The 15,985-nt window shown below is 33.6% G+C and overlaps 1 protein-coding gene and 1 non-coding gene across 6 annotated transcripts in view; one reads left to right on the forward strand and one right to left on the reverse strand.

Annotated features, from left to right (window-relative positions):
• Nup153 (nucleoporin 153) overlaps positions 1–15,985 on the reverse strand; it is a 62,086-nt gene that overhangs the window by 26,322 nt on the left and 19,779 nt on the right. For 4 of the 5 annotated variants that reach the window (XM_027948123.3, XM_071613714.1, XM_027948121.3 and 1 more), the window contains exons 4-11: positions 15,440–15,579; positions 15,230–15,358; positions 9,327–9,443; positions 9,170–9,214; positions 9,028–9,081; positions 6,817–6,963; positions 6,077–6,126; positions 5,681–5,807 (exon numbers count right to left, since the gene is read on the reverse strand). In XM_027948123.3, coding sequence (XP_027803924.3) covers positions 5,681–5,807; positions 6,077–6,126; positions 6,817–6,963; positions 9,028–9,081; positions 9,170–9,214; positions 9,327–9,443; positions 15,230–15,358; positions 15,440–15,579 — 809 coding nt within the window. The remainder of the gene's footprint in view (positions 1–5,680; positions 5,808–6,076; positions 6,127–6,816; positions 6,964–9,027; positions 9,082–9,169; positions 9,215–9,326; positions 9,444–15,229; positions 15,359–15,439; positions 15,580–15,985) is intronic. The other variant, XM_027948122.3, reaches the window with a different exon arrangement.
• On the forward strand, positions 12,377–12,453 carry Trnaa-ugc (transfer RNA alanine (anticodon UGC)). Its single transcript has one exon. It is a non-coding gene; the product is annotated as a tRNA-Ala (tRNA).

Raw genomic sequence — 15,985 nt, forward strand, 5'->3', positions numbered from 1 at the left:
ATATTTGGAAATTAAACACACTGCTAAATAATGCCATGAGTTAAATTAAAAAAAAAAAATAATAATAAGAAATTTGGTGGGGGGGGAATAGGACAAAAACAAAAACCCAAAACCAGGAAGCACAAACACAGATCTTCTAGAAGAAAACAATATCTTTGCAGCCTGGAGAAAGACAATGGTTTCTTAGCATATAAAGAACTGCAAAAACAACAGGGGAAAAATATCAGACTTTATAAAATTTGGCAAAAGACACTGTTGAGAAAATGAAAAGCTTAGACTGGTAAAAAAGAAATGTATATGACAAAAGTCCTTGGGACCTTTTACAACTAAAGATAAGACAACCCAATTTTGAAAAAGACAAAGATCTGAGCAGACAACCCACATACAAAGCCAACAAGCACATTAAAAAAATGCAATGTTATTAGTCATCAGAGAAATGATCATTTAAAGTTCAACACAATACCACCATACACAAGCTAGGATGACTAAAATTTAAAAAGATGACAACTGCTGGTAAATATCAGGAGTAACTAAAATGCTGAGAAGTTTCTGGGTAGGAGTATAACATGCCACAACCACTCTGGGGAACAATTTGGCAGTTTCTCAAAAAGTTAAAACACTCAGAATACAACCTACAACTTTTAGGTATTTACTGTTAGAGAAATAAATATGATTTCAAAAAGATTTGTACAAGAATGTTCACAGAAGCTTTAGTCACTATAGCCAGAACAAAAGAATATTTATGAATAATTGTATTTATATGAAATTCCAGGAAAAGCAAAACCAAAATTTGGAAAAAATGAGCACAGTAATTTTATATTTGAGCATAGCACAAATATAAAACATTAAAATCTAAGTGCTTTAGGGTAGAAGGTGACAGAAATAGACTGGAGAAGGAATGTAAGTACACTTTTTGGGATAGTGGCTATGTTCACTACCTCAATAGAGGTTTAGTTTAAGCATTTGTTGAATTCATTAAACATTATACCTAAGAATTTTACATTTCACTATAAGCATATTTTTGCTAAGTTAAAAAAAACAACAAATATTTAATTCTAGTACATGATATAACCTTGATGTATTTGGAGGTGACGTATACTGATATCTTCAACTTATTTGAAAAACACCCCCCCAAAAGGGGGGAGATAGATGCCCATCTTTTTTTCTAGTAGTCAATGTACCTTTTATTTTATTTATATGTGGTGCTGAGGTTCAAAGCCAGTGCATCAACATGCTAGGCAAGTGTTCTACCACTGAGCTACAACCCCAGCCCAACAGATGGCTATTTGATAGGACAAATACAATACATTAAAATCTAAGTGCTACATGTGTATTTGCGGAATAATTACTTTGATATTTTATGTTTGGAACCTGATAGTCAATTTGGGGAAGTGGGGAGCAAACAAAAGACACATCAGGCTAGTTTTAAAGGAAACTTTCTACTCTCCAACCTCAAGCTTATTTTCTTGCCTTTAGACGTTAACATACTGTATGACCTACTATTTTGTGCCAATTCATTAAGCCACAAACAGCCACACTGGTTGTTTATATTATTCTGTAATTTGATTTCTAATGCCCCCAATAAGGACTTGGAGATAAGTGGGTCTTAATAGGAGAAAAAAATGTCAAGAATTCTGCTAACTGGATGGTTACAGACACAAGCTGAACACACTAATCAATCTGAACAGGCCAACCATCAAATGTTTCATGACTTAATACCTTTTAAACATCTTTACATGTACTTGAGTTATACATGTACTTGAGTTATTTTATATAAGGTAGATGTGATACAAGAAGAAATTGGATCAGGGAAATACTTGGCTTACTATCAAGTGACAGATGTACTACAGACGTAGATTCAATATATTGGGTTTTGTTTTTGTCCCCCATCCCCCAATTTCTCATTTGATTTTTTTATTTAACGCATGCATTATTTAGCAGTGTGTTTAATTTCCAAATATCTGGGTGGAGGATTGTGAATTTCTAATTAAACTTGCATTGAAATTTGTTTAATATAGTACAGTATATGTTCTGTTTGAAGAATATACCATAATTTGAGGGTGTAGAGTTCACTAGATGTCAACAAGGTGTACAGGGGATTGAATCCAGGGGCACTTAACCACTGAGCCACATCCCTACCCCTGTGTGTGTGTGTGTGTGTGTTTTGTTTTGTTTTGTTTGTTTTAAGACCAAGTCTTTGCTAAATTGACAAGGCTGGCCTTGAACTTGCGATTCTTCTGGCTTAGCAGGCTGAGCCACTCTAGGACTACAGGCTCTGACCACAGTACCCAGCAATATGTTGATTCTTATTCCCATTTTAGAAATAAGCAACTAAGGAGACACAGTCAGCATGATAGAAAACACCTGTAATACCAGGGATTTGGGAGGCTAAGGCAGGAGGGTCACAAGTTCGAGGCCAGCCTCAACAACTTAGCCAGACCCTGTCTCAAAATTAAAAATTAATAGGGGCTGGAGATGTAGCTCAAGTGATAAAGAACCCCTGGGTTCAAGTCCTAGTACCAAAAATAGAGACATAAAGGCAAAATGCAAGTTAAGTGTAGTGACTTTATAATTCTTACAAATTTTAGAATCTAAGATAAAAGTTAAAACACTCTATCTCAATATTGCAAACTTAAGTTACTTTAGATATAGATTTGTATTAACCTGAATGTTTCAAAAAATACAAAATCCTGCTAAGTAGTAATTGATCTGAAATCAGCATTATCTGTTTATGTTCCATTTTAATTTTCTCCCACTTGGCCTTTCCCTAAAGGTCACTAAAATACCTACCAAAAGAAAAAAAATCTTTAATAATTCGCCAAAAATTCTAACTATAACTAAAACCAGACCCTACTGGTCTGAACATCACTAACATATGAACAATAATTTTAAAAAGCAATGCATTCAAAATAATTATAAAAATGTGTAGCTAAACCTATTTTATCCAGATAAAAAGCAGTGAGCTGAAACGTGGGGCAGTCTTCCCAATTAGTACCTCTTTCCTCAGAAATGTGGAGATAACAACTCCAATGTGGAAAAGAGCCAGGGATGAACAAGGGTTGGGTGAGGCATCCTGGGATGCAAAATTGACAGTTGGCAGTTGGCCAGAATGGAGGGGGGGCCCAGGAGCAGGGAGGTGGTGACAAAGATATGAGATAGGGGTTTCCATGTAACTCTTCACAATTGTTATACCAGACAATAAGAACAAAAGTAAATAAATAAAACAAACAAAAAAACCCCTACCGCAATACCGCAAAGTTAACATTAAACGCTATCTTTAAGACAGTTAAAATCAAGCTGCAGATATCATCGAGCTTCAGCTTAATATCTTTAAAAATTGATAGTGAAGGGAAATGAAGAATATCTACACAATATGTCATCTGGTAAACATAAAACCAACCCAATATTTTCCTCATACAGGGATAAATAATATCACAATATTAATGAAAAATATAAAAGTATGTCTAGAAAAACAAGTTTATCTTACATTATTCAGATAATCACGAAATTTCTTTTTTGTATAAAGTAAGACAACTTATTTCTCAGTGTGTACTAAGAAAAAACCCCAAGTCTCAAGCATGCTAGGCAAGGCTCTATCACTAAGCTACATTTTCTGTCCAGACAACCTATTTCTTAAACATAATTAATAGTTCTGCATAAAAGCTTTAATAACAAAATAAAATAGGTTTGCTAAAATTGTACATACTGTATGATCAATGGCATTAAAGACTGAAGTTTTCTTTTGAGATAGTGAAATACACTAATATATTCCCTTCCTTCACAACTCTCCAGCAGCAGAGTGACACGCAGAACCTAAGGGAAAGAGAGCGTCCAGACCAGTAACTGAACCAAGGCCCTTAGCATAAACCCAAACATCATGGCAAAGGTACATACAGGAAGTCCAACAGGCAAAGAAATCATGATTCTGATAAGCCAGATGCAAAAGTACTGAAATGTTAACTCGGAAAAGGAAAGAGAAAAAGTGAAAAAGAAACCGATTTCCCCAAACAAGACTGCTAATCAAAATACCAACTGACATTACGAATATTAACCCTAAGACATTCAACAACTTCAATCAAAACTTGAATTCACAGTCACTTACATGTTAAATTTAAGAATATATCCCACTAAAACATTTGTGGTCAAAGAGGATACAAATGAGATTTTTGAAATAAATGGCAAATGAAAGCATTATGTACCAAAGGTTAAATGATCTAGTAAGCTTTATAAACCCCTTCTTTACAACAACAAAAAAATTTTAAATGATGTAACTTGGCTGAAATCATTTATAAAAAGTCTGAAATGAGACCTGTATTCAATTTAAACTAGTAAAAAAATATATAGCCAACTATAGGCAGAAAGATTAATCAAACCAATCTTCTATTAGTCACTGATTTTTTGCAAACATTCAAGGTCAGTATATATAAAGAATTGTTCCTAATTGAAGAAATAACCCCATAGAAAAAAACTGGTAAGAGAAAAACCCAAATGGCCAAAAAAGATGTCTTCCTGCCAGTAAACAAGATGGAAAATAAAACTCGAATGATATATCATTTCACAACCATCATGCTGGCAAAAATTCAAAAGTCAACAAAATCAAGATCTGGTAAGGATACAGAAAAGTCTATCTACCCACTGTAATGTGCAAAGTGTTAAACTGCAAAACTACCTAGAAGAGCAATATGGCAACATATAATACATATGAACTTGTATGTCATCATCCTCTATAATCTAACAGTTCCATTTCTACAGAAATATACTAGAGAAAATATTGTACATAAAGAGGAAAAAGTGGGCTCGGGCTGTGGCTCGGTGGTGGAGCGCTTGCCTGGCATGTGTAAGGCACTGGGCTTGATCCTCAGCATCACATATAAATAAATAAACAGACAGACAAATAAATAAATAAATAAAGCCCCATTGGCAAACAAGAAAAATGTTAAAAAAAAAAAAAAGAGGGAAAAGTGCATGAATATTATTAACATGTACTGGGAATCAACCCAAATACATCTTAATAGTAGAATGAAATCACTGCAGTAAAGCTTACACTGAATAAATATATAGCAGTGAAATGAAACAAACTAGTTAATTTTCACAATGTCAATAACAACTACAAAAGGAAAAAAATGGAGAAAAGGACAAGAATATATACAGCATTAACCATATATATGGTTTTAAAAACAGACAAAACTATATAGTAACACCCCAAGATCAAGTAATCTTGATGGCAATTCCCGTATTTGAAGGATGATAATGTTTTTTATAATATTTGTTTTTATTGTGGCTTTATAATACTCACTAAAAATACTAAAGTTAGCACACACAAACTTTTTGGGGGGACAAGGGGGTGTAGTGGGGATTGAATTCAGGTGCACTCGGCCACTGAGTCACATACCAGCCCTATTTTGTATTTAATTTAGAGACAGGTTCTCACTGAGTTGCTTACTGCCTCACTTTTCCTGAGGCTGGCTTTGAACTTGTGATCTTCCTGCCTCAGCCTCTCAAGCTGCTGGGATTACAGGCTTACACCACCATGCCCAGCTACACACATACTTTGAAGAAAATGTTTCAATGGCAGATAATTCTTGCTCTGGGTCCTCCCCCACCCTTACAGGTCTCCCCTTAAAACTACCACATCAAAGCATTTTAAAAACCTCAGGAATATTTAAATATATAACCCTACCTCCTCCTCTGAAGGTTTAGAAGCAACAAAGCGTGTTCTCTCTCGTCTCATCTTGCCACCTCCACCACCTACTCCAGAAGATAAACCATTGGCTGCAGGAATACTGAAATTTGGATATGAAAAGCCACTAGCAAATAAAAAGAAAATCAAAACAATTGATATATTATTCAGGTCCATAACCTGTTAACTAAATACCTAAAATCCAGAACTGCTAACAAGGAAGAAAAATAAATGCAAAGCTTAATATAATTTTTAAAACTGACAGGTTTTTGTTTTGTTTTTATGGCATAAATTTTCTACATTTAAATTTCTTAATATTCAAATAGGTATCTGAAATCAAATATGGACCTTACAAATTAAATATAAAGAAATTTAGTGGATATGAAATGACATTACCTTTCTTGTTCTCTATTTTGTCTTGGTGTCATATTTTTTTCATATCCAGTCTAGAAAAGAAAAAAAAAATAGATGCCATTAGATCCAATTTTTCTTTTCTTTTTTTTTTTTTTTTGGGGGGGGGGGTATCAGGGATTGAATTCAGGGGCCCTCGGCCACTAAATCACATCCCCAGCCCTATTTTGTATTTTATTTAGAGACAGGGTTCTCACAGAGTTGCTTAGCACCTCACTTTTGCTGAGGCTTGCTCTGAACTCTAGATCGTCCTGTCTCAGCCTCCAGAGCCACTGGGATTATAGATGTGAGCCACAGCACCCAGCTATACCATTTTTCTTCCTATAAATCACAATATTTGTGGGGTTTTTGTATTGGGAATTGATCCCAGGTGTGCTCAACCACTGAGCCACATCCTCACACTTTTTTTTTTTTTTTTTGAGACATGGTCTCACTAAGTTTATGAGGCTGGCTTTGAACTTACGATCAGGGGAGGGGGGGGATCAAATCTAGCAAAATTAATCTAGATAGTAAGTATAATACTAATATTTACCCGTAAATGCTAATTTAGGATTTGATCAAGGTGAAAACTATTTAAAGGAATATACATAATCATCATTAATACACCAACTTTACTCATTATATAGATGATAGATTATAATGAGAGAATACCTCCTTTTAACATTACTCATTATTATTCATCATAACCAATATTCAAAGACTGGTGAAAATAAATAAATACTCACATTGTCCTTTTTATCAATTCTTTGATTAACCTTTCTTAATTCACCAGATGGGGTCAGAGATGGTTTAAAATAAACAGTTCGATTTGCTGCAATGGAAACTGGCTTTGGGGTCATAAGTCTCTGAACAGGGGGATATTGAGCATCCACCTTAAAAGTAAACAGAAATAAAGACAAATAATTTCATACGTATCAATGACTCATATCTAAAAATACACGACAATATCTAAAGTTACCTAGAGACCATGAATACTTCTAAAGAAACTCAGCAGATGCAAATATATACTACTAGGAAAAACTATTAAAACTGAACCTAAGTGGTACTTTATCTATATATATATGTATAACATACACACAAATTCAAAACAATTTCATAGGAAGATTAACTATATTTCATTCCAGACTCAGTGATTTTTTTCACATACATGCACATTTGCTCACACATAAAATGGAATTTATTTAATTTAAAACTGCTCAGTTTTTTTCTCACATTTTCCCCAAAATTATTGTCTACATTTTCTTCATCTTGCAAATAAGATACTGTATGAATGCTGGGGACATACTTTGTACTAAAGTCTTATTCCAAGCATGTGCAAGGCCCTGGGTTTGAACCCTAGCACCTCAAAAAAATAACGTATGTGAATATTTTTTAGCTAGTCATAAAAATACTTCTAATTCCTAAAAACATGAACAAAGTCCTAAGTTGGTTCCTCCAATGTTAATTAAAAAACAAACTAAGTCAAAACCTTACAATGTAAAAACTTGCAGATTCTGAAATGAACTGGTTTTATTGTCTAAGTACACAAGTGTTTTTCATTAATAGTCCTTTGCTTCTCTAAAACACAGTAAAAATCTTGATGGTGTAAGGTCACCATAAAGCCCAGAATTTGGACCCTGGATGGAGACTGCAATACCATGAATAGAGCCCTTGCACTCAGCAGCAGCTGTGAACAACCTGCGTTTTCTGGGCAAAGTTTCTGTACAGTTGCTAGCTCTTCCCTAAATCCTTTTCATTAGTGTGACCACATAACTCAATAAGACAGTTTATTTTGCTGAGTGTTCTGGCGTATCTGTGAAACAAGAACTTGCTGTACCCCAGCATTTTGTTTCCTTTTATTTAAACAATACGCAATCATTAATAATACGACATAGTAATAAGACTTTTACTGACAATATTATTATGGGATAACCTTAAAACTCCACTTGTTTTTAAACAATCTTACAAGAGAGTCTAAGAAGAGTTAACAATTTAAATTAATACCATGATGACAGCTAATAATAGATTTCCTCTTGCCCAAGTTCAAACATCTAGGTAATTCAAAAATTGAGAAGCAATACTTTTCCATGAAAAATTCAATTTTAGCTTTCTTTATACTCAATTTCATAATTATAATTTATCAACCTCTCATATAGTTCCCAGAGTGAATTCAGACAATTAGGATAATTTTAATAATCACTTTTGGGAAATTTAGTGATAAATGCTTTCAACAGTATGAATTTGAGAATCTGCATTTCTGGAAGGATATTTAACCAGTCATAAACATAACTAACCCAAAGCCTCAAATTATTAAGCATTTTATTTTTCACACAGTAACCTAAAGAGCTAACTTGAACCATATAAAACATAATGGAAGGGTATCAAGACATCTACATTACATTTTTTTATAGTTCTGGTATCCTGAAATAGTATGTTGGCTGGCTGACGAAATGTGTACCAAACTGAAATTCTATTTATACACATTAGATTTGTCATAATGTTAGATAATCAGGAAAATCTCCAAAGGTTCAATGTTCAATGAAGGTTTTAATTTTCTGACCTTCTAATTACTAAACAAATTTTGTTCATTCCCGTTTTCATTTATCAAAAGAACCAAGTCATAAAGACCATAAAGAATCTAAAGATGGAAATGGCAGATCACCAAAAAATACTGAATAAGCATCTGCTATGCAGCATCTTTTTTTTTTTAGTTGTAGATGAACAATACCTTTAATTAATTAATTAATTAATTTAATGTGGTGGTGAGGCTCAAACTCAGTGCCTCACATGTGCTAGGCAAATGCTCTACCACTGAGCAAAAGAAGGAACAATGTCCAAGTACAAAAAATGTCATTTTTCAAACACGTGCCATGACAACTATCAACTAAATCTAATTTGTGTATCTGGTTAAACTTTAAATGCTACAAAATTGATGACACATAAAATAATTACCATACCTTTTCTCTTTTGGCCTGAAAATCTGTGATATCTATCCCGCTCCTATCAAGAGGCTGAAAAAATAAAACAGTATTAGAATATACAGAAAATTGTAAAAATATATGTCTCTTGAGAATACAACAGCTTTAAAAGTCAACTTACAGAGTTTAGAGGAGAAGAAACAACTGATGGAATTCTTTTCGCATCCTGTTAATGTTATAACAACAATTTATTTAAAAAATTTATTTTTTATGAAATAATAAAATTAAGATTTTTCACTAAACTCAAATTTTGTTTAAGAGTGATTTTAAAAATTTACCGCTAGAGGACTTGACATCTTCTCTAAAGACTGCAATATTCGCCGAGCTGTTGAACTAGTCACACCGTAAGATTGTGCATTAAGCTGCTTAGCTTTCATCTGTCTTCTGACTGGTGCCTGTGAAGTAAACTCTATATTATTTGAAGCAACAAAATCTAAGTCACATATTTTATGTAATGAAAATATCTACAATATTTATCGTGTTTTACATTAGACATTTTATTAACAACAACTTATCTCTGAGAGGTGTCATAAAATAAGAGTTTAATTGTTTTTCTTCTTCATGCCTTTACTGAAAATCCAATTCCCTGCCTGAGACAGTATTTTTATAATTAGAAGTGATAAAATAGTACACACCACTCTGAAGAATGATCTGTAGTTATATTACACATGGTGAAAAGGTATAATTGGTAAAAAAAGTTCTAGCAATACCTTGACCTGTGTACTCTTGATATTTAAATCAAATAATATTAAATTAATGAGAAGTGAATTAAGATAGCTGTTATTCTGAATATTAATTAACATTTAATTCGAGCAAATTCCAAGACAGATAAACAAAATACTATAGATTCTACTGCAATGAAAATCTAACATTTTAATACTAATAACTTGTTTCTCAAAAGTCAATATGACAAAAGGAACATTTTTAAATACTCATGCTATTTCTTAATAAAGTGACTTACTTTCTTAAAATTGGGATTAGGAAAAAAACTTAAAGACTAGGCAATTACCCTTTAATACAAAAGCAAAATATATATATTCCAATAAAAATACACCCGTCTCTCAAGAATGCACTACAAGATTCTAATAAACATGTGATACCACAAAACCAAGTAATTTGGCAATGAGTAACATAAGGAAAAGATATCTCACAACCAAAATATAACCTAGTTTTTAAAAATTTTCATCATCTAAAAATTTGAACCATAATTACTACTTTAAAAATTTTTTCTTATATATCAAATATATTCATTTATTTTCAAAGTAGCTGCATTAGTAATAATAATAATACATTAGTATTATTACAAATTTGGTGCCCCCTATGGATTGCTGTTGAGAGACTAGAGGCTTCAGCAATCACGAGAAAACATTAAACTATTCACCAGGATATCACTGAAGTCTACTGGCTCTCAGGGGCTCAGTTCACCAATCAATAAAACAGAACTGAACTGGAATGTTGATAATGTCTTCTAGCTCCATAACTCTAGGAATGAAATAGCTAATAGACTGCATTCCAAATGTCAATTATAAGGCTAAGGGTGTAGCTCAGCGAAGAACACTTGCTTAACAAGCTTAAGGTCCTAGATTTTATCCCCAGCATGACAAAAACAAAAATATCTAATGTCAACTGTAAATATTTGGATGCTTGATTGAGGAAGATTCTAAGGGTATATCAGCACTCAGCATTAAAAAGAACAGAACTCAATACTGGGAATAAAGGAGAAGGAAACAGGAACACACTCCAGACTATTCTATGCGTTGAACTATATTAACTATAAATTTTAGTTTTTAACAACTTAAGAAAAAGCTTCCTATGTAACTCTGACATCCAGTTAATGCTTTCTCTTATAACAAAATGTCCCCCATAAAAACACTCAGAAATAAGGCTCATAGCTTAGCATGGTATTATGCATCTGTTCTCCCAGAAACTTGAAAGACTTAGGCAGAAGGACCACAAATTCAAGGCCAGCCTGAACAATTTAGCAATCCCTTGTCTCAAAATAAAAATTAAAAGAGCTGAGGATGGCCAGGTGCAGATGGAGCATGCCTATAATCCCGACAGGTTGGGAGGCTGAGGCAGAAGGATCAAAACTTCAAAGCCAGCCTTAGCAGAAAGCGAGGCGCAAAACAACTCATTGAGACCCTGTCTCTAAATAAAATACAAAATAGATCTGGGGATGTGGCTCAAAGGATGAGTGCCCTGGTGCAGTGCCCTGTACCTCCCACCCTCCAAAAAAAAAAGGCTGCGGATGTAGCTCAGTGATAAAGCACCCCTGGGTTCAATTTCCAGTAGCGCAGAAAAAAAGTCTCATAATTACTACTGTTAATTAGACAAGAAAGAATCTTCTAATCAGGATAAGAAATGACTACCCTTAATGACAAAATTAAAATCTTTAAATATCGTAATTTCAAGCATTTGTTGATTCCTATTTGCCATGGATTCTCATTTCAATAAGATTTGCTCCAAAAATCTTAATGTTTACATTCTCTTCCATCTCTAAAAAGGTCAAAATCTGTAATATAAAATAAAAATACTATAACCCACACAAACCAGAATTTGTAGTCCTCAAGAAAATAGCAGAACAAAGAACAGGATGCAATTTCCCTTAAATTGGTATTTCTCAAAAAGTTACTCACTTCTAATTATTGACAACTAATATATACACACATAAATACAAATTGCTCTGTATTTTTTTGACCTTGTATCTTGTGACTCTGCCAAACTATTAGTTCTGATAGCATTTTTTGAAGTCCTTTGGTAATAGATATAAATAAATACCTACATTCCTGACCAGAAATTATTTTACTTCTCCCTTTTCCATCTGTATACCTTGTTCTATACTGGGTAGGATCTGTAATATGAGGTTGAAGCGTAGCAGTTTTGATAAAGAGTCTTCCCTGCTCTTTCCCCCATTTCAGAAGAACAGTATTCAGTCTTTCACATTAAGGAATGGTACATCTGTAAATATGCTTTATCAGGATGAATCTTTTATCTTTTCCTAGGTTTGGTTTGCTGAAAATTTTTATCTGAGTGGATGATGGATTTTGTGAATTGTTTTATAATATCAAATGTTCATAAGGTTTTTATTCTTTAATCTGCTTATGTGGTAGGTTACAAAATTTTCAAATGTTGCTTTCCCAGGACAAATCCTACCTGATCATGATACAGTTTTCTTTTTATAAACGTTGAATTCAATTTACAAAAATTTTTGTTGGAAAAGCATGTATCCATAATTAATGAGAAATGCTGTCCATGTTTTTTTTTTTTATAATGTCTTTGTCTCATTTTGGATCAAAGTACTGTTAGCTTATTAAAAATGTGTTTGGCAGGGGGTGGATATAGCTCAGTTGGTAGAGTGCTTGCCTTGCATGTACAAGGCCCTGGGTTCGATCCCCAGCACCCCTACCCCCCCCCCAAACTGCGTTGGGGAGACAGGCATGGTGGTACACACCTATAATCCCAGCAACTTAGGAGGCTGAGGCAGGAGGGTCAGAAGTTTAAGTCCATAATCAGTAACTTAGTGAGACCCTATCTCAAAAAGAAATTTAAAAAATAGGGCTGGGGATGCATGCAGCTCAGTGGTAAAAGCCCCTGGGTTAAATCCCCAGTACCCCCAAAAGAGTTGGATAATGTTCTTTTCTAATACATGAAGAGTTTATAATATAATTGGTATTTTTTCTTTTTTAAATACTTGTTAGAATTCATCAGGGAAGCTAGTTGAGCCTGAATGTTTCTTTGCTGGAAAGACTTCAACTAAGAATTCAACTTATTGAATAAATAACACTATTCAGACTTTTGCTCATACTATGCCAAATAAAATGAAATACTTAGGTATAAATGTGTCAAAATGCAATCTACTGTCATGTGTAACTAATCAAAATAAACAAAAAATTCTAACAAAATGTGTTCAAGGTCTCCATTGTGAATACTACAAAACACTCATGAAAGAAATCTTAAAAACACCTTAATAAAGAGATATACTGTATTCATGGACTGGAAGACTCAATTTTGTTAAGATGTCCATTCTTCGCAAATTGATCTTTAGACTCAATGCAATCCCAATCAAAATTCCAACAGCCTTTGTAGGAACCAACAAGCTAAATCTAAAATTTTATGGAAAAGCAAAGAACCCAGGAAAGCCAAAACAAGCTTGTAAAAGAAAAGAACAGTTAGAGAGCTCACATTACCTGATTTTAAGAATTACTATAAAAGAGCTATCAAGACAAGGTAATACTGCAAGGACAAATGCAGATCAATGGAAAAATAATAGAAAGTCCAGAAACAGAGCCAATGTATAGTAAACTACTTTTCAACAAATGTGCAAAAGTAATTCAATGGAGAATAGATAGACTTTTCAACATATGGTACTAGAACAATGGTTCATCCATACGTAAAACAAGTGTTGACCCATACCTAATACAAGATAAAAAAAATTAACTCAAAATGAATCACAGGTCTAAATTAAAACCTAAAACTATGAAGCTTCTGGGGACAAACAAGAAAATCTGTGGCACTGGGTTAAACAAAAATGTCTTAGATATAATAGCAAAATCATAAAAGAAAAAACAGAACAATATACTTAGATGTAATCAAAAGTAAAAATTTCTCTTCAAGACACTGTGAAAACACGTCACAGAATGTAATATCTGCAACACACATTTGATAAAGGATTTGAAAAAAATGAACGCTCAAAATTCTTTAATAAGATAGCCCAATTTAAAAATGGTCAAAAGATTTAAAGACGCTGCAAAGACACTGATTACAAATAAGCATATGAAAAGATGTTCAACATCATGTAAGATTAATGTTGTCTTTTTTGTCAAAGTTAAACCTATTAGTCTGAATTTCCTAATATGTAACAAAAAAGTGTCTGCTATAATCTAAAATCTGAGTTTCCTAGTGAGTAGTTAGGTGGAGCTATTTTTAATTTACTAAACCATGTGGTTAAAATGTAGTCATTTTGATTCCCCCAACTATTTCTCTTTGTCCTCTGTCTTCCAATCATAATGCCTACAGTGTACTAGGTGATCCAATCCTAACTAGAGTCCTTCCCTTTGCCCTCCCCAATTTTAAATTAGTCAATCACACATATTGTAATCCTAAACTCCTTCTATCAGAGCAAAAGGATAAAAACCTGGGCAGACTTCCCACCCAGTGTGCTTGCTTGCCAGATTTTTTGGGGTAGTTTGCCTTGCTGAGTAACTTTTGAGCACATGTCTGATTTCTTGCAGTACTAATAATCAATAGCCACTAGGGAAGTACAAATTAAAACCACATGTTGAAATTACCACTGCATGCCTATTTGCATGGCTAAAACAAAAAGGTAGCACCAAGTGCTAGGAAGGATGCAGAGCAACTAGAATTCTTACACTACTAGTGAGAATGCAAACTGGTACCAGTCACTCTGAAACAATCTGGCAATTTATTATATACTTACCTTGTGAGCCAGTAATCCAACTCCCAGGTATTTAGCCAAGAGATGAAAATTAACATTCATACAAAATGTTCATAGCAGCTTTATCCAAAACAGGCAAAAAACAAGAAATAATCCAGTGTCCTTTTACTGGTGAAAAACTATAATTATACTACTCAGCAATAAAAAGGAACTATTGACATGCAAAAACAGACTGATCTCAAACACATTATGCTAACTGGATTAAGTCAGATACAAAAGGCTACACCTGACTAAAATTTATATGACATTCTGGAAAATGGCAAACTACAGGGAAAGAAAAACATTAGTGGTTGTCAAGAGGATGGTAGTGAAAGGACAGACTGACAACAGAGATGCACAAGGTAATGTTCTGAGGTGATGAGAATGTTTGTTCAAAAATCTGCTGAAATGGCTACACAACTGCATGTGTTTTATTATTAATTCAAATACACAAATAAGAGCAAATTTTTATTATGTAATTTATTCCTCACTTACAAAATAAATTAATCAAACTTCCTAAGAGACACACACAAATATAATACACAAAATGTTCACTTAGACCTGAAATAATATTCACATATCCTAAAAAGGGTGATGGTGGAGGTGCAGTCATCTCCACAGTTCTGTAATTTTTACCAAAGAATAACTAAAAGTTTATTTTTTTTTAATTTTTGAGTGTCAATAGTGAATGGCTAATTAAAATCAAAAAGAAAAGAAGAACCATCATCCATCTCCAATTAAACCAACCTGATAAGGTGTATTTCGTAGCTTAGACTGTCTTGCAGCAGCTGCTGCCCCACCATATGTTGTTTTTCCAGGATAAAAAGGAGAATCTCCAAGCTGACTTGTTTTAAGATTTGAAGAATTCCCAAGTGACTGCATAGAAACACAATGACAAACTTTAAGCAAAAAATACTCAAAATGAATGTGATTAAATCCAATCCAGTTAGTACTCACAGAGGAAAGTGTTCCAAAGGCAGATAAGTTAAATGCTGGTTTTTTTGAGCTGGTGGCAGTATGTTGAGAGAGTGAATGAGAACGTTCAGCCTCTGGGGACCATAGAGGTGGCAATGAAGTGTTCTTTGAAACAGCTATATCTGAAACAAAAGTAATAGCGCCAATTATAAGACTCTAGATTTTCACATAGAAAAATAAAAATTAAAACTAAGTTAAATAGCCAATAATTGGTCTAAAACATAGACCAATAGTATAGAATAGAAGACACTTAGTCAAACCCACACAGATACAGTCATCTAATCCTTGACAAAGGTGCCAAAAACATACACTAAAGACAGCCTTTTTAACAAATGGTGCTGGGAAAATTGGTTATCCATATACAGAAGAATGGAAGTAGAACCTTATCTCACAACCTGCACAAAAGCCAACTCAAAATGGATCCAAGACCTCGAAATTAAACTAGAAAATATGCAACTCTTAGAATAAAATATAGGGTCAATACTCTAGCTTATTTAAGCACAGGTAACGACTTTCTCAATAGGATCC

This window comes from Marmota flaviventris, chromosome 6 (genome assembly GCF_047511675.1).
Source record: "Marmota flaviventris isolate mMarFla1 chromosome 6, mMarFla1.hap1, whole genome shotgun sequence".
NCBI lineage: Eukaryota > Metazoa > Chordata > Mammalia > Rodentia > Sciuridae > Marmota > Marmota flaviventris.